This window comes from Cyprinus carpio, chromosome A23, assembly GCF_018340385.1.
Source record: "Cyprinus carpio isolate SPL01 chromosome A23, ASM1834038v1, whole genome shotgun sequence".
Taxonomy (NCBI): Eukaryota; Metazoa; Chordata; class Actinopteri; order Cypriniformes; family Cyprinidae; genus Cyprinus; species Cyprinus carpio.
In genome coordinates, this window is record NC_056594.1 from 18,748,203 (window position 1) to 18,772,682 (window position 24,480).

At 35.7% G+C, this 24,480-nt stretch overlaps 1 protein-coding gene across 1 annotated transcript in view; it reads left to right on the plus strand.

The window, feature by feature from the left end:
• The first annotated feature begins 438 nt into the window (after window positions 1-438).
• LOC109048470 (von Willebrand factor A domain-containing protein 5B1-like) overlaps window positions 439-24,480 on the plus strand; it is a 36,465-nt gene continuing 12,423 nt past the window's right edge. The window contains 12 exon segments of the mRNA XM_042713579.1: window positions 439-561; window positions 4,442-4,630; window positions 5,566-5,724; window positions 7,764-7,983; window positions 8,733-8,881; window positions 9,368-9,499; window positions 11,007-11,131; window positions 13,821-13,997; window positions 17,793-17,903; window positions 18,676-18,878; window positions 22,471-22,585; window positions 22,902-23,087. Of these exon segments, the coding sequence (XP_042569513.1) occupies window positions 4,492-4,630; window positions 5,566-5,724; window positions 7,764-7,983; window positions 8,733-8,881; window positions 9,368-9,499; window positions 11,007-11,131; window positions 13,821-13,997; window positions 17,793-17,903; window positions 18,676-18,878; window positions 22,471-22,585; window positions 22,902-23,087 (1,716 nt within the window). The 5' untranslated portion in view covers window positions 439-561; window positions 4,442-4,491.

The window sequence follows — 24,480 nt, forward strand, 5'->3', positions numbered from 1 at the left end:
TGAATGATGGGAAGACAAAAGTGGCGGATAAAGGGTACAGAAAAGGACTTGAGACCAAAATTCTCAATCTGAATCCTTTGCATGATCTATGATCTCTCACCCTCCCCTCGTTCCCCCTGTGCATGGTGTTGCATTTCAGCCAGTGGCACCCCTGGCTGTCAAATAGGATACTTGAATGGGCTCTCGTCACTGATTACGGAGAGACACAGAGGTGGGGGAGCGGGTAGGTGGGTGGTACAGATGCTGAGGGGAGAACTGAGCATTGGTAGGGGGCTGGTGGGGTTCGTGTTCATCTGTTGCACCAGACAAGCTCTCGTTTCCAGCTCTGAACTTCATAACCACATGTTGCTGCACTGATTGACTGCATTAACGTTCCTCCAGCTGCTTCTTTATCTGTCATTCTCTCTCTCACCTCGGTACCTCCCTCCCGTTCTCCGTTTCTGCTCGGTTTTTGTGCCCATCTCTAAGAGGCAGAGAGCTTTCCAGAGTTGCAACCAGATGATATTTTGGACCTCACTAATTCAGACGTCGAGAGAGAATTGCGAGTGCTGCAGATGTGAGGTAAGAGTTCTGCTTTGAGAAAAGTGCATGAGGAACTAAAGTCAGAGGATTGAGAGGAAATATTTTGTTTTAGATTCAAGGTGAATTTGGGAAGTGTTTCCAAAGCACCAAAGAGGGATTTCTACAAGTGATGCGTCTGTAGTCAGATTGGTGGAGATGCGGGATCAACAGGTGGTTGTTTCTGTGCCGTGTCTACCGCAGTGTGTGTGGTGGGCAGACGTGGAGTGTGTGTTGTGGGTGATTTGACTGTTTCTTTGGGAGCGATTCACACTCCGCTGCTCTGGGGAGAGGATGGTTGGATGGGAGGCTGGGGTTTGATTATTGGGTTCATCTCATTTGGGGTCCCATAGGATAGAATATGAAAGAATACCACAAATTACATTTTTATTCCTTGCTGAGGGCAAACAAAATCATATTGTTGTTAAGAATTAAATAGATTTTGACCTTTACTTGCACTTTCAGCTCTGCCAGTGTCATTTAAAATCTTAAAATGATTATTTGTGTGCTTTTAACATCATTTTTTACCTGCATGGTTTCATTATCTGTACTAAATGTTTCTTTAGTATGCAGCAAACTGGCATATTAGAATGATTCAATTCAGCTTTGCATCACAGGAATAAATTACATTCTTCTAGAAAACATTTATTTTAATTGAAAAGAACAATTCACAATTTTGATCAAATAAATGCAGCCTCTGTGAGCATAAGTGATTATTATTTTTTGAGGGTTTTTTTTTATTTGGTTGCCTGCATGACTTCAGTATCTGTTATAAATGTTTCTTTAGCGCGAATCAGAATACTAGAATGATTTCTGAAGGATCATGTGACTCTGAAGACTGGAGTAATGGCTGCTTGAAAATTCAGCTTTGCATCACAGGAATACATTACATTTTTAAACATACTATGATAAAAAAAAACAGTTATTCTAAATTATAATGATATGTCACATTTTTGATCAAAAATATGCAGCCTAGGTGAGCATAAGAGACTTTAAATAAGGTTTTATATCATTGGTTAACTGCATGACTTCAGCATGTGTTATATCATGTTTAAAGATGATACTGACACCTTTGCTTTGTGCTGAAATGTCCGCTCCTCTCAGGACACATGATGGCAGTGTTTGACCGGCTTTGCTGTGTGTGTGTTGAGAAAGCAATCTATTGCACTCCTCTGTCCACTCTCATCCCGTCATGCGGCACAGTGCCAAACCCTAATCTATTAAGAGAGGGGGTGGCGTTCCTCTGTGTCTGAGAGAGTTATGGGCCATGTGGACACCTTGATGAAAGAGTCTGTTTCTGTTCTGTGATAAAGGGGATCTGTTTAATCTCAAACATATATGTCCTCTGAGAATAGTTACTCATAAATCTTGGCCAAATTAGCTGGGAATCAAGTCAAATTTCCAAAACACTGTCCCACTGTGGAAGTTCAACAAGTCGTCTGATGAAAATCAGAGGATTGATATCTGTCGTGAGCTACGTGATAATGCAGTCTGCATGTTCTTTTCTTTTTTTAAATAATCTTGGATATTGCTCAGAGACTTAATGGAGTTCTTGGTTGTGTTTTGTCTGAGGAATAGCAAATAGGTGGAAACATATCACAGGTGTTCCTCTTGTAATTCATAAGACAAAATAAACAGTGACACATGAATAGCATTAATAGTCAACTGATATGGGGCTTTTCAACGCCTCATGTAGTTTTTAAAGTGGCTGACAGCTGATATAATGTTGTTACATTATAATTAATTCAAATGAGATGGCAAAATAATATAAAGTATATTAATGTTAAACAAAGCTTACAAGAACACATATTGTTTATTGAGCATCACATCAGCATATTAATGATTTCTGAAGGATCATGTGACACTGAAGACTGGCTGCTGAAAGTTCAGCTTTGCATCACAGGAATACTTTTTTATTAAATCAATGCAGCCTTATTGAGTATAAGAAACTTATTTCAAAATTATAAATCTTACGACCCCACACTTTTGTTGATATTGTATAATATTATTATATCATAAGCTAATATTTTCTACTACTCTACAGTATAACTTGGGTAATTTGGTTGTGGAAAGATTTTAGGAAATGTTTGAGCTCATATTAAAATCTCTGGGTTTTGTAAATCTAAGCAGTGTGAGGCATTTTTGAGATCTTTTCCAAAACTCTTTTGTGGTTTTCAGACAAAACCGAGAAGCAGGTTTAACAAAAACAGTCTTTTATTGTCATTGCTGTTTAGGAGAAACAATTGCAATATTTTATATACAGTATACATCATAAAATCAAATTCTTTCTCATTTTTATTGTTAGGAGGTTGAGGTTGCTTGTTCAACTTAATGGAGTTTTCAGTTATGATTTATTTGTCAACACAATCTCAGATATGTCTTCTTATGTCTTAGTAGAAATAAAAAAGATACAAACAAGACAATTGTGTAACATATGAGTACAGAGTTATGAAACAAATGTTGATAAAAACTCATACTGAGATATTTTGGGAGATTTGCATTATGGCAAATCTGAGCAGAGTTTGAAACATTCAGAGAGATCTCTTCTGAAGTGCTAGACTGAGAGCACTGGTGTCTTTTTCTAAGGAACGAAATATGTGATGCATTAGATTTCCATTTCAATTCCATTACTGTCCAAGAGGAATCAAGTTGAAAAGTTTAAAGGGATCTCATTTGTGTGCTGAAAACCAGTTAATTTGAGTATTACATCATGATAATCGCTTTTTTTCTGGAACAGTCATTAATGGAACTGAGAGACACACAGACGCTGATCTGTATCATATAGCTGTTTCTGGTTTTGTATTCCTGTAGTCTGAAGTTCTGTGCACTGAGGTCAGGTAAAAACTGACTCGTCATGACATCAGCACTGCATCTGTTTACAGTGCCCATGGCTTGTTTTTGAGATGTGCCAGAGGTGTCTGTTCCCTTTGATGTTGCTGTAGCAGACATGGGGAGGGGCGGGGGGGGTTGGACCAGTCAGAGGTCTTCATTCGGACATCAGAGTGACATCAGGATAACGCTGTTGTCTTCTCCTCTTAATTAATGCGACAGGCATAAGGGGCAGTGATGAGTTAGATGTGTGACGTTTGTGAATATGAATGACTTGAGTGCAGCTACATCGGCCTCAGAAATACTGGACACTTAAGCCACACTTCAAATTTGTGAATGTCACTGCATTAGATATGAAATATCAAACCAGGTGGCATTTATTTGAAGGACAGATTTGCACAAGCACACTTTTTGTGCACAAACACACACAGTTGTATGGTTGTAGATCATAAAACAATAGACATACTGTTCGGAATGAGTTTTTGGCCATTCTTATTGGTCAAACCTTAGTTGGACATGTCTAAAGTTTATGTGATGATAAAATACACTTGCGGTTACGTCTGTCTTAATCTGATTTTTTTTTTTTGTAAACATAAAAATAAGATCAATTTAACTTGAGAAACAAAATATCACAAGATACTGCATGTGACTTGTTTTCAGAGAATATATTTTGAAAGTTTCTTTTTCTCATTAGAGTCAATGTATCTTGTTTTAAATATGTTAATGTAATTTTCTGGACAATCTGGACATTGTTAACAATGTAAATGAATGTCAATAAATAAATAAACAAACATGGTTAATAAATATACTGTATGTGTTTATCATGTTTATTTATTTGTTTGTTTACATTCTGCAAGATATGTCTTGTTTTATTGCTTAAAAAAATACCCACAATGAATAATAATAATAATAATTTATACACATTTATACACTGTTCACAAAAATAAATGTGTCAAAAATTATAAATAAATATAGATTGGCCCCTAAGAGGTATTTATTTATTTATTGGCATTCTGCGAGATATATTGTAAAACACTGTATCAATGTAATCTAGGGTTTTTAGGGAAACATCCCCTCTCACTTGCACTGGACAGAACCACCATCATGCCGGGCCTGATCAACAAGAGCAAATGGAGTGCTCTGCCTCTCAGCATCTCGGACATCACTTCCTGTGTCAGGGGTTACACCCTGGCAATGACAGCCTCCTTGACCTATGAAAACATCGAAGATCACCCTATTGAGGGTGAGTATGTTGTCAGGCACATTACTTTTGATATTTCTGAAATGATATAAATAGTTAATGGCTCTTTCTAAATCATCACTATTATACATAATAATAATAAAAAAAGATTTAGGCCTAAAATAAAGATTTATGTCATTTCCATCCATTTGGGTTACACAGTTTTCCAATAAACTAACTGTTAAACATTGTGTGATCCATATTAGTTAGTCATACACTATAAACAGATTTATACTGTATATTTAGCATTATTAAAATGTCTTACATTTTAACTAGTTGAATATTACTTGTTTCTGTTCAGCTAGCCATACAGTATTTTTCGCAATGAACAGATTAATAGATGCAAATAGTTAATAAACTATGCCACTTTATCAGTTTAAATACATAAATCTTAAATTTAGACCAAAAATATTTTTTTTTGGGGGGGGGGGGGGGTATAGTATTGATTAAATCTAAACTTCAGCATTAATTCTTGCCACTGTGTCATTGAATCCACCAATGAAATATAATCTTAAAAGATCAGACCCAGTACATAATTTTTTGCAGATTTGTCATAAAATATTGATTTTGTCCAAAAGCACTTATCCTCTTCAGCTTTTGACAAAAACCACAATTGTGGTTCTTATCCTCAAAAGCAATTTGGGATGAAATGCATCAAACCCTTTATAATCACAGTAATACTTCAAAATGCCTGCTAATGAAAGAGAAACACTTTCTTTTGCCAAACTCAGCTATTTGTGTGAAGTCTAGAAATGTCACCGGCAGATTGCTGCTCTGCGGTCTCCAGTGTCGTATCGACTCCAGCAGATTGGATTTTGCATTGGTCAGTGCTGAAAGCACTAAAACGGAGGATTTAATTTCTGTCAAGTGCAAAATTAGCTTTGTGGAAAGATCAACTATCGCTATTGTGTTTGTCTGTAATCCTGTGATTCATGCAGGAATCTTTATATACCCTCTGGAAGAGGGCAGCGTGGTGGTTGGGTTCGAAGCCATGATTGGCAGTCAGATAATAACCGTGCAGGTCAAAGATAAAACGAAAATCGATGACTGTTGCTTTGATTGCTGCAATGCCAATGGAACCCCACAGAGCGGAGGTGGTAAGATTTTATGCTCATTTTTAATGCTCATCAAAGATCTTACTTAACTAATCCCTGATTCAGAGCTTAAACGTAAGGCCTGTCATGGTGTCTGTCGAATCCAGTTAAAAAAATTTGTTTCTTCCAAAAACGTAAATTTGCTGAAAATTTACTCACCCTCAGGCCATCCAAGAGTTTGTTTCTTCATCAGAACAGATTTGAAGAAATGTAGCATTACATCATTTGCTCACCAATGAATGCTCTGCAGTGAATGGGTTGCCGTCAGAATAAGAGTCCAAACAGCTGATTAAAACATCACAATAATCCACAAGTAATCCACACCCACTCCAGTCCATCAGTTAACATCTTGTGAAGTGAAAAAGCTGCATGTTTGTAAGAAACAAAATCCTTTGTTAATAAAATTTCAAATCACTGCTTATGCTATATGAGACCTCTACCCATCTGAATCAGAACAGAAATATGCATAAATCAAGCAACTTTTACAAGTGAAAACAGTCCAAATCAGTTCTAAAACAAATATGTTAGTGTATTTTTGTGGAAGCAGATTAGTCTCAAATATAATTCACGCAAAAAACACGATTCACACATGCGTAGACAATTTCACATGCATGAAACCTAATTCACGTACACACAAAAAAAATTCACGTGCGTGAAAATAAATATATTTTCACAAAAAGCAATTCACATGCGTAAAATAAAATTATATATTCATAAAATACATTTTACAAATCCAAAACACAATTCTTAGATATACAACTGTGCACAAAAACCTTTGAATGTTTAAAATGTACGAGTGTCTGAATGCGAGCAATCAGAATGCGAGCTTAGCATTCAACCAATCATATCATAAGCCACTGAGAGTGCATTCAAGGAGCACGATTCTGCGCACCTTTTGCGCAATATGGATTATTTAGAACGGAAATTAAGCCTTTACATCAGTAATCCCATAGACAGTAAAAGAAATGGACACAGCGACCCAATTGGAACTCAATTGAGACAAGTGAAGCCCATTTTTAGCGGTTTTTTAGCACTTCCGTTTCTGACGCGCAGACTCAAACAAAGGAAGCTTCTGCCATTATTGTGACTTCATCTGAACATGTGCAAAACTGCTCTCCTTGAATGCACTCTCAGTGGCTTATGATATGATTGGTTGAATGGTAAGCTCGCATCTGATTGGCTGATTGGCTAAAGAGTACGACAGACCCACGTGGGAAGAGAGCTCTGCCAGGAAAGTCTCAAAAAACACACACACACAAATTCCGAGTGGATTCTTAGTAAATGACGATTTGTACATTCAGACACTCATCATACATTTTAAACCATTCAAAGGTTTTTGTGCACAGTTGTATATCTACGAATTGTGTTTTGCATTTGTGAAATGTATTTTATGAATATATAATTTTATTTTGCGCATGTGAATTGCTTTTTGTGAATATATTTTTTTTTTCACGCACGTGATTTTTTTTTGTGTGTACGTGAATTAGGTTTCATGCATGTGAAATTGTCTACGCATGTATGAATCGTGTTTTTTTTTTGCGTGAATTATATTTTATATTAATCTGCTTCCATATATTTTGATGTGAGAGGAAAGCAGGGGATGGACTTTTTCACTGGAAGAAGCACAATTATGAATTATCGACTCATCTTTTGGTCAAAAGGCGACCAAAATGAAAAGCCTTAATTGTGGATTTGTTTCTTACAAACACAGCTTTTCACTTCACAAGATGTTAACGGATGGACTGGACATGTATGGATTACTTGTGGATTATTTTGATGTTTTAATCAGCTGTTTGGACTCTCATTCTGACGGCACCCATTTACTACATTGGTGAGCAAGTGATGTAATGCTAAATTTCTCCAAATCTGTTTAGTTGAAGAAACAAACTCATCTACATCTTGGATGGCCTGAGGGTGATTAAATGTTACACAAATGTACATTTTTGGGTGAACTATTCCTTTAACACATCTTATTAAGTTTTTTTGTTGTTGTTGTTGAAGTTGACTTTCAGAGGCTCTACTGATGAATTCTCTTGCTGCAGGACATATCGTTTTGGATGAGGATCAGGAGAGGACAGTGCTGGTGGTCAGTCTGGGGGTCATTCCCCCTCTGGAGACCATTAATATACTGGTCAGTACCTCCTCTGAGCTCCGCACACTCCCTAACGGGGGAATTCGGGTGACCTCACCACCCGTCTGCTCTCCAAGAGTCCAACGTTCTGTCAAAGAGGAGCAGGCATTTTCGCCCAGCACTGCTAGGAGGTGTGTGAATCGTTAGTGTTATTATAGTATTTACACGGAAACACTGTATTTATAATCCTTTAACATTCTGGTGTCTGTTCTAAAAATCCCAAATCCAAAACATTTAGTCTGAACTTTTCAACATACAGTCTTCGATTTAAAATCTATATTGTGCTTTGTAGATAATTTCAGCTTTATCTGCTCTGCCTATTCCATGGTATGTAAATGTTATACTTTTTTAGGAAATTCAAGATTAAAGTTTGAAACTCTCCCATTGTTTGATATCAGTGTAATATTGACATACTTAATTGCATTTCCCAAACTAAGGACTTATAAACTAGTTCTTTTTAGTGAATCAAAAAATGACAGGACAACCAGTGTGGTCCGATTCCTGAATAAATGACTCTTATGAATCAGTTTTTTTTAGTTGGTCTAAAACATACAGGACAACCAGTGTTAACGGCTCCTTTCATGAATCAAAAACATACTGACTGGTTGTTCATATGACATGCAAGATTAAAAACATTGTTCTGACATTTGCATACTGTATTGCGATTGGTCTTCGTTCTTGCATTTATTTGCATACAGAATTTTTACTGCCATCTGTTTAACCATCTCTAGGTATCTTTCAGCTTACAAGATATTGTCACATGTTGATCAAGCAAAATCTACAACATGGGAATTGGAAATTAAACAACATCAGACCCCACTGACTTCATATCATATTGGTAAACATGAAGTTTGACTCTCTACCTGCTGATTTGTCTCAGGAGGGATCAGCATCATTGTTCAGTGGGAGCCCACGAGCAGACGGCTTCAGGTGTGTGTTTGACTGCTCTGTTGGAGGAAGAGACCATCAACTCCATTGACTATGAGTTTAATTTCCATCTTGAGATCAGAGGACCGTATTTACTGGCAGGTCAGTTCCTCCATCCTCATGCGTGAGAACCTAGCATTTTAGAATTTAATATTATAACCCTGATCATGGACTTTATTTCCAGAGAATACACAAATAAATATGTAACGCATGTAAAATGTAATGATTTATATGGATTAAAATGTTTGGCAAATGTATAAATGTCAAATATATCCTGACAACCTTCTAGCCTAAAACATGTTTGATATGTTAATAGTTTGAGGTGCTCACTTTTCATACTGAAAACATGTCTATCTTAAATACACTGCAGATTGCATTGGATAAAAGTGCCTGCCAAATGCAAAATTTGTAAAAATGCAGCATATGCTTGTTATTTCAGCTGGGACTCGTACCCAAATGATGTTCGATGTGTTGATAGCTTAGCTGTATTATTGGACATTAGTTGTTTTGCAGTGTTCTGGAGTTGCAGAAGGTTTTAGTCGTGAAATGTGGTCTTATTTTAGATGCTTTAGAAGTTTCTCTGTGCAGGTTTGGAAAGCCCCTCACATGCCATCCGTGCAGACGCTGACCCCTCGGCTCGCTCTGCCACCAGCATTGTGGTCACACTGGCAGACAAGTACACCTACGACTGCCCTGTGGAGATACTCATCTACCCTAGTGGTGTGTAGCACACATAATTACAATAATTATACTGTTTATCATGATCTGAAAATGTAGCACGAAACAATGACGAGCCGGTTCTTTGTAGTGAATCAAAAACATGGAGCGTGACCCATGTATTCCGACTCCTCAACGAATGATTCTTGTAAACTGGTTCTTTTTAGTGAATGAAAAAATGTACAGCACAACCAATGAGGTCTGACTTCTGAATGAATGACTCTTATAAAATGGTTTAGTGAATCAGACATTTTCAGTGCAGACTGTGTAGTCAGATTCCTGAAGGAATGACTCTTATAAACCTTTTTAAGTGAATCATAAACATACATCCTAACTAGTGTAGTCCATTTCCTGTTCAAATAACTCTTATGACACCGTTCTTTTTCAGTGAATCAGTAACATAAAGCAGAACCAGTGTAGTCCGATTCACAAAATAATGATTCTTGTGAGCTGGTTCTTTTAATGAATCAGAAACATACAGGTTTCCAAAAAAATAAATCACACAATCCATTTATTTAATTGAATCATAGTGAACACAGAACACAGTACAGTGCAACTAAACTACACTAATCCCAATCCAATACAATATAATTTGATTCTGTTAATTAAAACAAAAACAAAAACAGACAGCACAACCAGTGTAGTGTGGTTCCTGAATGAATGTCTCTTATGAGCTAACTTTGAGACTAATATCAGAGTAGTTACTGACTGGTTGTTCATATGACATGCAATAAATATGGAAAAATAAATAAATAAATAATTAAATATGTATGTTTAATTTGTTTAGGATAATGTTGTTGAAAATATAGCGAACACCAGTTATTGGGTTGCATTTATGCTGCCTCTAAAAAGATTGTGAAAAGTCGTTTTCTTTGTGAATCTTCCCAACAATGCTGTTTTTTGTCAGTCCATTTGGTCCTCACATGGACAGACAAACAAGTTCACAGCCACTCTGACCTGTGCTAACTGGACAATAGAGTCAACCTTTCAGCACAAGCCAGTGCTGATCTCTCCATGTGCCTGAAAGCTTGTCCAAACAAGAAGTGGTTTATTAAATCATAGGCTATTGAAACATCATTCCCAGGTCCACAGCTATATAACATCATTTCTCGCTTTATAAGCACTGTTTAGTTGAGCTCTATATTTCTTCAGCCACCCCATCATGCACCTCGACCTCCACCGACGTCTGAGAGGCATAAATGAATCCCTCGATGCCTCATAAGCTGCCGCATAAGATTGCCTCACTCTGCAGGTGACCCAAAGCCAGTATTGTGCAATTGAATTGATAAGGCAGCCGAGTCAGAGGGGCAAACGTTCAGCCGTATTGATGCTGCCAACGCACTCTGAGTCTAATACAGCTGCTGTTTTGAAGAAATACCGCCACCGTGGGAGTCCTTCATGTCTGGCAGTAATGCATCTCATTGTCCGCTGTCATAATTCACTGTTGTGCCTCCACATGGAGAGGTTTTAATTCTGTACAGAGATAGTAATTCTTCTTTTCTTTGTGTAGAGCCCCATCTGCCACACGTTCTCATCGAAGACGGAGACATGACACCGGAGGAATACGATGAGCATCTGAAAGGACGGAGCGATTATATAAAGGCCACGAAGAAGGACTGCAGTAATGAAAAGACAGTGAGTGAGACAGTGAATGAGGGAATACAGAAAACAGACATAAATACAGATGGAGTAGATCGTACAAGGACAAAAAATATCAAAACAAGTAGTACAACACTACAACGCTTTTGTGCTACTTTTTCAAACTACGTATAATTGGTGAAGTCTAGCAAAACATATTATTTTGCAGCCAGGAACTGCACAGGAAGTGGTGATTGTTTGAAATAATGTTCTCAAGATGTGTTTTTTGGGACTGAGAAGTTCATAAGCAGACCAGCATGTAATATAACAGATCAAGATTTTTTTGTGGAATGATTTGTTCACTGACAAGAAGTTCTGAAAAGTGTTAAGGGGCAACCATAGTTTTTTGAACAAGGAAACCACAGTTCTTTTAGATATATAAACCTAGGAAAAAAATGATAAAACTGTGATTTAATTATTTCCATCCAGTCAAATTCCGTAAATTGTCACTTATTTTTTAAATACAGTAAAAAATTTAAATAAAAAAATAAATAAAAAAAATGGTTAAATATTATTACAATTTAAAATAACTATATTATTTATTATTAAATATATTATTTAAATATATTTTAAAATGTTATTTTTATTCCTGTGATGCAAAGCTGAATTTTCAGTAGTCAATTTTTATAGAAAGTTCAAAAGGACAGCGTTCTTTAAAAAAAATGTCTATTGTAATATTATGTATGTCTTTACTGTCATTATTGATAACTTTAATGCATTCTTGCTTAATAATTTATTTTATTTTATTTTATTTTTTTAAATACATTTTACTGACCCCAAAGCTTTAAATGGTAGTTTATATATTCTTTCTGAACTTTTCCATTCACCTCTTTGTTTGTGACTCCAGTCACTCTCTAAAATATTCATGGTTTCTAACACCAAGCTGTAAGATTAAGCCTAATGACACTCATACTGAAAATCAAGTGTGAAATCAAATTTCGTTAGGTTACCTATTTAATGCAAAATCTCTTGACAATTCTTGCTAATTGTCGCTTCAGGAGGTAATTACATTAAGTGGGAATGTCAGCACAGATCCATGTTTCTTAGCAGTGCAAAGCTTCAATTGCTCGAGTGCTTTTCCTCATCAGGAGGGAGAGAACATTCAGCCCTAAAATCATCTGCAGTGAATAGATGTTTCTATGGAAACCGTCAAAGGTCTTCGGCTGAGTCCATAGTGTTTCTACCTACCATGTAGCGAAATAAGAGTTAACTTCACCTCCTTTGGGATGTGTGCTCTTTAAATATTTAGAGCACGAGAGGGGAATCCGTGAACCATAAAAGATTTTCAAAATTATGATCTTGGCTCATAGTTTCACATGCTTATAAATATCTAGCTCTATCAATCATTTGCTGACTTGAGCAGAATGACACCGAATAACAGAAATGAAAATGATCATTTATGTGATATTGAACACAAAAGGAGAAATTTTGATGAATGTTCTGTGTTTTTTTTTTTTTTTTTTTTCGTAGATGATTTTTTTTTGTAGATGACTGAATCTGAATTTGGAAAATAAAATAGAAATTACAATATTTGTGCTCACTTTTATACAAGACATTTTATAGAAGACGTGTGTATGTAGAAGAAAGCTATTTCCAGCAAAGCGAGCCAGGGAAACAGCGGATTTCTGAGAAGTAATTTAATGTACAGTGAACTAACAAATTGAACCGTGATGTAAAGTGGTTGAAATACATCACTAATTTGATATTCTTTCTTCAGAGCAGTTCACAATAGGCTAATTGGGATCCCTCGGATGAGCTTGAACTCTGTCAAGAACATAGGATTAGAAACATTTCACACACACTTCCCATCTTACAATCAACTCTTACCCTTTCATTGCACAGTTTGCATCCACAACCTCCAGGTTATTATCACCCACATTCTTTGTGAAGGTTTTTTCTTCTTCTTCTTTTTTTTCTGTTCTTTCTTTTTTTTTTCTTGGGTCATCTCAGTAAAAATTATATCTAAACGATAATTTTTGTACATATAATTTATGTCATTAATATATACAATACTAATATTTTGTGTGCATTTTTGCACAAATGTATATGTATAAATACATATACACATATATATATATATATACACACACACACACACACACAACACACATTTTTGGATGTTATATAAAAAACAGTCTGAAATGCTTTTACAAACACACACGCACATACACACACAAACATATACAGGTACACACAAAATAAATTAAATACATATATAGTATATCTATTTATTATATTTCTATTAATATTTTTTGCATGTTATTTGTATATATACAGAAAAGATTTTATTGTAATAATATGTAAAATATGCCAAAAATTACTATTTTAGATTGTGACTAAATGCATTTTTCCATCAGATTGCCATCATATGTATTGCTATCTATAAAGTATACTATTATAAAAAAGCTATATATGATATATTTCAGTTCTAAAATTCATTTTATTTGCTGTACTTTGCTGTAAAATGTGCTCAATTTTATGAGAATGATATTTGAAATGAACAATCTCTTAATGTTCCGAAAAAATGGCTTTATTTTCTTTATGAAAAAAATGAACTTCTTATTTTATTTTTTTATTTTTTTTTATTTTGTTGTTTTTAATGTGACATGTTTTGTGAGATTCACCAGCTTTTTTATTATCGCCTTCGGAGCATCCACTCTTTCTCTGGCTGATGTGTGGTGTGTAGGTGGACATCATTCGGAAGAGGCTCCATAAAGACCTCCTCCACAACCCTGTGGTCATGCTGAACTTCTGTCCAAACCTCAGTTCAATGACCTCTGACCTGCGGAGCATCCAGGGAGAATTCATCTTCCTCATTGACCGCAGTGGAAGCATGAGTGGGGTCAACATCAATCGAGTTAAGGTAGGGTGCTTGTGTTTCTGTGTTAAACCAAATCTGCCCCTCACTCCCAATGCTCATTAACTTTTGATGACATCCTAATTTATTCAGCAGTTTAAAACCCCAAAGTGCTTCAGTCATGTTAATAACCATTAATGGAAATGGGTTTTTATATACACACAGCAGTGCTTATTTAACTATGAGACGGATCATCCACGTGTGTTCAGCAGTTTCAGTCTGATTGGATAGTTTTATGCAATTTATGGGAGTTGGAGAGTTCACCCAAAAAAATCACTTAAAATGTACTCACCCTCAGGTCATCCAAGATGTAGATAAGTTTGTTTCTTCATTACATAAGATTTGAGAGAGAAGAGAAATGTAGCATTACGTCACTTCTCTGCAGTGAATGGGTGCCGTCAGAAGGAAGAGTTTATAAAAACATCACAATAATCCACACAACTCCAGTCCATCAGTTAATGTCTCATGAAGTGAAAAGCTGCTTGTTTGTAAGAAACAAATTAAAACGTTTTTTTTTTTTTTTTACTTTAAACTGACCACTGGCTAAAATATGAGTTCTCTATCCACAATATTGATTCAGTGAAAAAAAGTGGTCTCATCTGAATCAGGAGAGAAAGATGCACAGATCAAGCATCGTTTACAAGTGAAAATACTCCAAAACAGATCTAAACAATTGGCAGGGCTGCATGGGCAATCTCTTTAATATTCACAAAGTATTCATAATGATTTTGCCTGAAGATCTCAGATCGAACAAGATTGTGAAGTTTAAGTAATATTAATGCACTTTTTCGTCCATTATGTTTTTAAACCATCATGTTTCAGAATACTTTATTGTTTTATGACTTGCAACTATCTTGTTCTCACAATGTGAGCGATAAGACAGAGATGTTTTAATAGAGTCACTGTATTAAACTTCCTGAGTAGCAAAAAGCCACATATGGCTTTTGTATGGCTTATAAAGATAAATAAAAAAGTGTGAGAAACATGAATTAATTTTTAACCTTTGCATAAACATTTTGAATCTAAACTGTTTAAGAGTAACCAATCAAAAAGTCTGGGGTCAGTTAAAATTAATACTTTCATACAGAAAGGATGCATTAAATTGATCAAAAGTGACAGTACAGACATTTATAATGTTACAAAATCATTTTATTTCAAATAAATCCTGTTCTTTTGAACATTACATTCATCCTAAATCCTAAAGTTTCTTGAGCAACATATTAGAATGATTTCTGAAGGATCATGTGACACTGAAGACTGGAGTAATGATGCTGAAAGTTCAGCTTTGCATCACAGCAATAAATTACATTTTAAAATCTATTCCAAAAGGCAACATTTATTTTAAATTGTAATATTTCACAAATGTACCCTTTTTACTGTATTTTTTGCTTAAATTTATGCAACCTTGGTGAACATAATAGACTTCTTTCAAAAACATAAAAAAAATCTGTTGAACTGTTGTGTACATGTTGTGATATATTTAATTTCATAAAAGCTGAAATAAACATGTAGTTTGTTTGTTTTAATTGTTTTTGCTACATTATTTTACTGACCATTATCCGCACTTTGTAGCTCTGAATCAAGCCTGAGCTTTTGAGCAGCCTGTTGAAGGGGTTTTGTGGTGAAATAACCAGCTTGTTGCATTGAACAGCTCAAGCAGGTACGATAACTGAACTAGGTAGGTCTCCATGCTGAGATTGGATATTTTGTGTGCTGTGAAAGAGCACGTGTGCACGTGTTCCCTGTTGATGGGGCTCTGCAGCGTGACGCATGAGCCAGCGATGACTCACTGTGGTTTTGATTGAGGATGTTCCCCTTCTGACCACAGACACCAAACTGCTCTAATGTAAAGGCTCAGGTCACTCTAGCGCTAATATCCTTCCCAGAATATCCTTGTCCCTGAAGAAGACTTGGTCCATGCGGAAATGTCATATATCCAGCGTGATCCCTCCTGGGCTGGAGGAGGACAACAGTAGATGTGTCTAATAACACTGAAAGGAATCGTTCACCCAGAAATGAACATTTTGACAGAATGAACACCAAACAGAGACATTTTTTAAGAATTGTGATGGTCATTTCTGCTATGCATTTACCCCAAAATGAAAATATGCTAAAAATGTACTCACCTTTAGCCCATCCAAGATGTAGATGATTTTGTTTCTTCATCAGATCAGATTTGGAGAAATTTAGCATTACATCACTTGTTCACCAATGGATGCTCTGCATTGAATGGGTGCCGTCAGAATGAGAGTCCAAACAGCTGATAAAAACATCACAATAATCCACAAGGAATCCACACACCACTCCAGTCCATCAGTTAACATCTTGTGAAGTGAAAAGCTGTGTGTTTGTAAGAAACAAATCCATCTTTAAGGAATTTTAACTTTAAACTGTCACTTCTGGTCAAAATATGAATCCATAATCTATAATAACGCTTCCTCCAGTGAGTGAGTAAAATTTCAGTAAATTTTCATTTTCGTGTGAACTGTTCCTTTAAATCATTATTTAGTGAGCTGACCTCAAGAACTGAATCAGTGCAATTCGTGAATGAATCATTCAGATACATTTTATGACCTGGATCAACTGATTCATTGACTATATTTGACTCAACAGACATAACTCTCATGAAAACTTTTTCAGTAAATTATTATACTTTATGGTTCTTTTGAGTCTTTTTGAAGCTTGGAAGCCATTATTCTTTGTAATTGCATGGGGAAAATTATTATTATTATTATTATTATTATTAATTTTCTTCCACAGAAAAACAAACAAAAACAATGTTTTTTAATATTAATTTTTGGTTGAACTATCTTTTTAATAACTAAGTATCTTTTCTCATTGTGTGTCAAGTTCTGTTTGAATCCTTGAGGAAGTGTTTGGTGAAGATAGACTTGTTTTTTTATTAGAACAAAACTGGTGATTAGTTTCTTAATTAATTCAGACCATATCATTGTAAAACCTGTGAAAATGCTAGAACTCTTCTTCATATTTCATTCATATTTACAAACTTAATTACAACCCCATGCTAATTACTCACCGCTGTACCTGCTGTGAATCTGTCGAGAAGCAGCATTATAAATGAAATCTCTACTTTAGATGATGTCTGACCAGAATAATTGTGCTGTTCAGTGAGCGCTAATGGCTCCAGGTCTGCTAACAAAGATTGTTGGTTCAATCCAAGCAAGGATGACACAGCTGAAATGCCATTAGTGATCGACCACTAATCGAAACATTTGGGGAACCAGGTCACCCTCAGTGTCTATAATGGTTACGGCATTTAACCCTGTTATTAGGTTAATGAGAGTTGCTTTACATAAGGAGCAATGTTAAATGGCAAATGACTGTAATCTCTGTTAATAATGCCTGTAATATGTTTTTAAAGCACTATGAGTGTGTCAAATGCAATGAATGATGTAAACTCAGTGTGAACCATTATATATGAGCAGCTATATAAACCCTAAATATAAACACATAAACAAAGCACATTACAAATCACTTATACAAAATATTTTAATATAAAATAATTTTTTAAAAAATTTTTTAAGTAACATTTTAAATATATATTTTTTATAAAAAAAAAATAAATATAAGATTTTTAAAATATATAATAATTATTGTCAGTTGTCACTGGTTCTTATCAATTCTGAAAACCTTTTTTGCTGCTTAATATTTTGTGGATGAATAATGAAAAACACAGCTGTATTTAAATGTATATGTTTTTAAATAGTAATATATTTATAAATATTTATATAATATACATATTTTTAATGAGTTGACCTCTTCCTTTTTGTGTGTTCACAGGATGCAATGGTCGTGATTCTGAAAAGTCTTTTCCCAGCATGCTTATTCAACATAGTGGGCTTCGGAACCAAGTTCAAAACACTATTTGCCACCAGTCAGAGCTACAATGAGGTTAGTCACCCGCAGTCAGCGTCCACACTCACTGCCCTCATTAGATCAGCAGTTACTGTCCAGAGGATCAGTGCTTGTGTTTTTCAGTGGAAAGGGTCTGGTTTATAAAATGAACTTCCAGTAATATCCAGTACATAATTTATACTTTCTTGCACTGCAAAATAATTATTTTCTTTGACAGTATTTTGTGTATTTTTCCAGTACAAATATCTAAATATTCATAAATCAAGATATAATTACTTGTTGACAATTTATTTCGAGTCTTAAGTCTTGTTTTCTGAAAAATGTAGCAAAATGAAGTGACTTTATTCTTAAAACAAGAAAATAAAATCTGCCAGTGGGATAAGAAAAATAAACTTAATAAGCAGCATGTTTATTTTTCTTAGTCTATTGGAAGATGTTTGTTCTTTTTTTTTTTTTTTTAAAGTAAATGTATATTGATTTAAGAATGTTTAGATATTTGTACTTGAAAAGACAGTGTAGGTTGTTTTCTTTTTCTATGTAGCAAATAGTTTCTTTTTTCTTTTAAGCATAAATCTAATGAAATGAGGTTTTTGAAAAGGTTTGACAGTGGACAATAATTTATATATATATAATATATATATAAAAATAAAGTATTGTCTTATCTTAAACATTTTTGTTTCTCAAGAAAATATATCTTGTTTTAAATATATTTAGATATGGTAGATTTGGTAAAGCACAAGACAAGATAAAAATACTGATTAACCTTTTTTTTTTGCAAAATTGTTAACAAACCTCATTTATTTCACAGGAGAGCTTGGCGTTGGCTTGTGAGCATGTGAGGAAGATCCGTGCTGACATGGGCGGTACAAACATACTGGCTCCTCTCAACTGGATCCTACGGCAGCCCATGCAGAGAGGTCATCCTCGCCTGCTCTTCCTCCTGACCGACGGAGCCGTCAGTAACACGGGGAAGGTTATTGAGTTGCTCCGCAGCCATGCTAGGTTCACCAGGTCAGTGTTTGTACATTCACATTCATGCATTTGGCAGATGCTTTTATCCAAAGCAAGTTACATTGCATTTCAGGTGTGCATTTTATCAGTTCATGCATTCCCTGGGAATCGAACCCATGATCTCTGTGTTTTGCTAGCACCATGCTCTACTGCATAGTGTGCTGTTGCATTTTAATCTGTGTTTGTGTTTATCAAACAAGATATGACTGTGTAATTAAATGTATTAATCTAAACATTTGGTACATTTTAGGACATTTGGAATTGGAAAGATTGGAATTTTTTTGTTAATTTATGTGCTATTATATCTAGAATTAGATTTATTTTTGTTTTAATTTTAGTTTAAGTTTTAGTAATTTTATGTGGTTTTCTCTTTTTTTATGTTTTTTAATTCTATTTAGTTTTAATTATTTATTTCAGTTTTGGTCATTTGTTCCACTTTAATTTAAACTTCTTTTATTTCAGAATAAGTTTTAAGATTTGTATAGTATTAGTTTAAGTTTTGCATCTAATATAGATATTTTCAGCTTTATATCAATATCTACTACTAGTTGTAGTTTTAGATAATAATAACAGCACTGATTGTGAACTCTAAATCAGATCAGATCGATCTGTGACTCAATTGAAATGTTTTTTTTTTTTTTTGATAGATTTACAGTTATTCCCAAAAAATATACTAAAGGACATAAATGTAACTGGAGAATTTGCACTATGTAAAGTTGAATATTTACAATAAAGGGTGAGTGACTGATGACACAATAATCAGTTTTGTGTGAACCAGCTCTGCAGAATGTTCTAAATAGATAATAATAAATCATACTGAATAGTAAGCAGTATCACAACTTGAAATATAGTGCTCAAATCACACATTAATATATATGGATTAATATGGTGCCTTTTTGGTGCTTACCAGCCCCTGATCACAATATGTTATCATTTATATGGAAAAGAGCAGCTTGAACAGTTTTAAAAATATCCTTTTTTTATTTTCTACGTATAAAAGCCATAAGGTTTTGGAACGATTTGTTGATTAAATGACTCATCATTTTTGGGTGAACTAATCCTTTAATATCAGAGGTTCAAGGACACAGAGCTGCAGAACTATTCAGGTAATAAGATCATAATGAGATCAGCACAGCCGCTAGAAACAGTAATTGATGTCTCTCCGTCTAATCCTTTTAGATCCGCTCTGGCCATAACGCGGCTGGTATTCACATGCTTTGTTTCCTCACCCTGCTGCTTCCGCGAGGTTTCCAGTCAATTTATCACCTGCCGAGACGTTCACCTCAGAGAAGCACTTCTTTTCTTCCCCATCCTCCTAGAACAGATGCTACAATAGCTTTCTTTCAAATGAATGGAAGAACCTGTGGGCTTTAACAGCTGTTCCTGCAGTACAATAGACACACGATGGCTGGGAAGTGAAGCTGTGGTGTAATTTACTGCCTTAAACAGCACTTGCCTTACACAGACGATCGAGAACAATCACAAATGTGTCTGGCTGCACTCTGTTACACAACTTAGCTTTTTTTGCTTGTTAGGAAAGAATCTTTCTCAGCAAGCTGATCTCATTGCCTATCCACACTTTAGTAAATGGACAGATGTGTTCCCTGTTCTCTCATATCTCGCACGCAGTGAGCCACAGATGTTTCTGCCTACACTGAAGGTCACTCATCGTCAATTACTACTGTTTGCCTTCAGATGCTGTGTTTAGAGCTGGTATGTTTTACTAGCTCAAATCTAGAGATTGTAGAAATCTCAAATAAACTTCAATATATCAGTTAGTGAGCTGCCTACCTAGACAGCATTTTAAGGCATGCTGTAGTAAGACAGCATATCTTCATGCCTGAAATTAGCATCAGTTGTGACATTTTACTGACACTGTGCACATCGCAGAATACAACGACATGAACAATTGAGCTTGCATAGCTAAAAGCATTAATATTTTTTTTTATTTTTTTTTTTTGGTTTAAGACTTTTATTTTTGGCCAAATTGTAAGGGAATCTCAGAATGCATTGGGACAAGTTCATTCACAGTCAAGAATCAAGAAAATTTTTTATTTTGTATTAGTTATATTTAACTGTTTTATTTGTATTTATGTATATTTATCATATATACTTACACACTTAGAAATTTATAAATAAATGTATTTAAAAAAAATGAAATGAAAATTGACTGTATTGTACCCAACACTCATATGTAGTCATTTCTTTTTTTGTATTTTTATATTAAATATTATATATTATATAAAATGTCATTTTTTTAAAGTCTAATGAAAAATGGATGTAGCACCTAAAACTAATATGTAGTATTTTAATATTTAAAATATATAAAACACATTACACACAAAAATCAAAATTCTTTCATAAATTTGTAACCAAAAAGTAACAATTACCTACAATTAAAATATATTAAACATTGATGTATATTAAAGGGGCAGTTCACCCAAAAATGAAAATTCTGTTATTAATTATTCCCCCTTATGTCGTTCCAAACTTGTAAGACCTTCGTTCATCTTCGGAACACAAATTAATGGTGGCAGAGTCTGAAACGGAAGAGAAAAATTGTGAGGGGGCTTCTTTTGTGTTTTCTTTGCACACATAACATTCTCGGTTCATGGTTTAACACTGATGTCACATGGACTATTTTAACGATGTCCTTACTACCTTTCTGGGCCTTGAACGTGGTATTTCCCTTGCTGTCTGTAGAGGGTCAGAAAGATATCTGATCTGATTTCATCAAAAATATCTTCATTTGTGTTCCAAAGATGAATGAAGGAGGGTGAGTAATTAATGACAGAATTATCATTTTTGGATAAACTATCCCTTTGAGTATATATTTATTTACATCTAAATCATAATGTGAAAAATAAATAGAATATAGAAAATAGAAATATAGATTTCTTTTAAAACAATAATACAGTCTAATGAAAAATGGACTGTTGTAGCCTATACTTGTATGTAGTATTTTTTGTTTTTATTTATTTATGTAATTTATACTCATTACAATATTGTGTTGTTAGCTTTGCAACATGCAAAAATGAAACTGTATTGGAAACAATTCTCTAAAACCAAGTTGGTTTGTTGGTCTATTTGCAGGTTTTAGTGGGGTTTTGGTTTTTTCAGGTTGGTCTCTTAGCGTAAACTATGGAAATCAGTTTAGGCTGGTTAAACAGTTTTCAGCATTGTTGTAAGTCTCTGTTGAGGAGTGCTATTTGTGTGCCGTATGCAGTTCTTAATCAGACAGTTTCAGTACGGATGCTTCCTTAGAAGGCAGCTGCCTGTGTAGGCGGTAGACAGCAAGGCCGCTTGATTTGAAGTTGAGACAGAGAGTTGCACAATCTATGTTAGTTGCTGAAGAAGATTTGATGTTTATTATTCAAATAAACAATATGAATAAGTTTCTTCCTGGTTTTCTGACAGCATGCTTGCCAGTACCAGAATTAATAAAAGCAATACATTTCAGAGAATTCAACTGATATTGTCTGGCAGAGCGTCACCCAGAGATGCAGTTTCTTCATAATGTGATGCTCTTCTGATGTTTTCACAGACTCACTGCACCTGTCGTGTCTCTGTGTGTGTGTTTGCATCATGGCAGGTGTTACACGTTCGGGATAGGCCAGGGTGCATGCAGAAGGCTGGTTTTAGGACTGGCCACCGTTTCCAGAGGCACAGCTGAGTTCCTGGCAGAAGGAGAACGACTGCAGCCCAAGGTCCTCATTTCCTCTGACATGTTTATCTTCCAGTGCAACAGCCTGCTATTTTGAGTGTCACCCCAAAGCAATTACAGCAGCCACGTAAATTGTGGAGTGTCCAAATGTATGAGCAATTTACAATTCGTTTTGTTTAGTCAAACATGAATAAGGATAATGATCAAAGCTGACAGCACATTTAATGTTTTTTCTTTCTCTCCCCGGTGTTTAAGACTAGCATCCATATATTTTCCCTGTTTTATTTCTATAGACTGTGCTCTCTTGATTGATTTCACTGGGCAGTGCTTGACCTGGCTGTTATTTGTTTCTTTGGCAGATGATTAAGTCGCTGAAGAAGTCCATGACCTCAGTGCTGACTGACATCTCCATTGAGTGGCCGTATCCAGAGACAAAGGAGATCCTGCTCTCTCCAGTCGGGATGACCTGTCTGTTCCCTGGTGACCGGCTGATTGGATACAGCGTGGTCTGCGATACCTCCAGATATCACTCCAACCCCAAATCAGTAAGTCAACCATCCATCCATCCATCCATCCTTCACTACATCCTTCCATCCATCCATCCATCCTTCAATACATCCTTCCATCCATCCATCCATCAATCCAACAATTTCACTAATTCACTTTACCCATCATCCAACCATCCATCACACCCATCATCCAACCCTCCATTCCAATCACCAAACAACTCAACACTTCACTAAATACATCCTTCCTTCCATCCATCCATCCATCCATCAATACATCCAACCCTTCAATACATCCTTCCATCTATCCATCCTTCAATACATCCATCCATCCATCCATCCTTCAATCCATCCTTCCATCAATACATCCTTCCTTCCATCCATCCATCCATCCATCATTCCTTCCATCCATCCTTTCATCCATCCATCCATCCATCCACCCATCCATCAATACATCCTTCAATCCATCCATCAATACATCCTTCCATCCATCCATCCATCCATCCTTCAATACATCCTCCCATCCATCTTCCATCCATCCATCCATCCATCCATCAATACATCCTTCCTTCCATCCATCCATCCATCCTTCAATACATCCTTCCATCCATCCATCCATCCATCCATCAATCCAACCATCCATCCATCCATCCTTCCATCCATCCTTCCATCCATCCATCCATCCATCCATCCACCCATCCATCAATACATCCTTCAATCCATCCATCAATACATCCTCCAATACATCCATCCATCCATCCATCCACCCATCCACTCAATACATCCTTCAATCCATCCTTCCATCAATACATCCTTCCATCCAATCCTTCCATCCATCCATCCATCCTTCCTTCCATCCATCCATCCATCCACCCTTCAATACATCCATCTATCCATCCTTCAATACATCCATCCATCCATCCACCAATCCAACCATCCATCCATCCATCCTTCAATACACCCATCCATCCATCCATCCTTCCATCAATACATCCTTCCTTCCATCCATCCATCCTTCAATACATCCAACCCTTCATCAATACATCCTTCCATCCATCCATCCTTCAATACATCCATCCATCCATCCATCCTTCAATCCATCCTTCCATCAATACATCCTTCCTTCCCCATCCATCCATCCATCCATCCTTCAATACATCCAACCCTTCATCAATACATCCTTCCATCCATCCATCCATCCTTCCATCAATACATCCTTCCTTCCATCCATCCATCCATCCTTCAATACATCCACCCATCCATCAATACATCCTTCAATCCATCCTTCCATCAATCCATCCATCCATCCACCCATCCATCAATACATCCTTCAATCCATCCATCAATACATCCTTCAATACATCCATCCATCCTTCAATACATCCACCCATCCATCAATACATCCTTCAATCCATCCTTCCATCAATACATC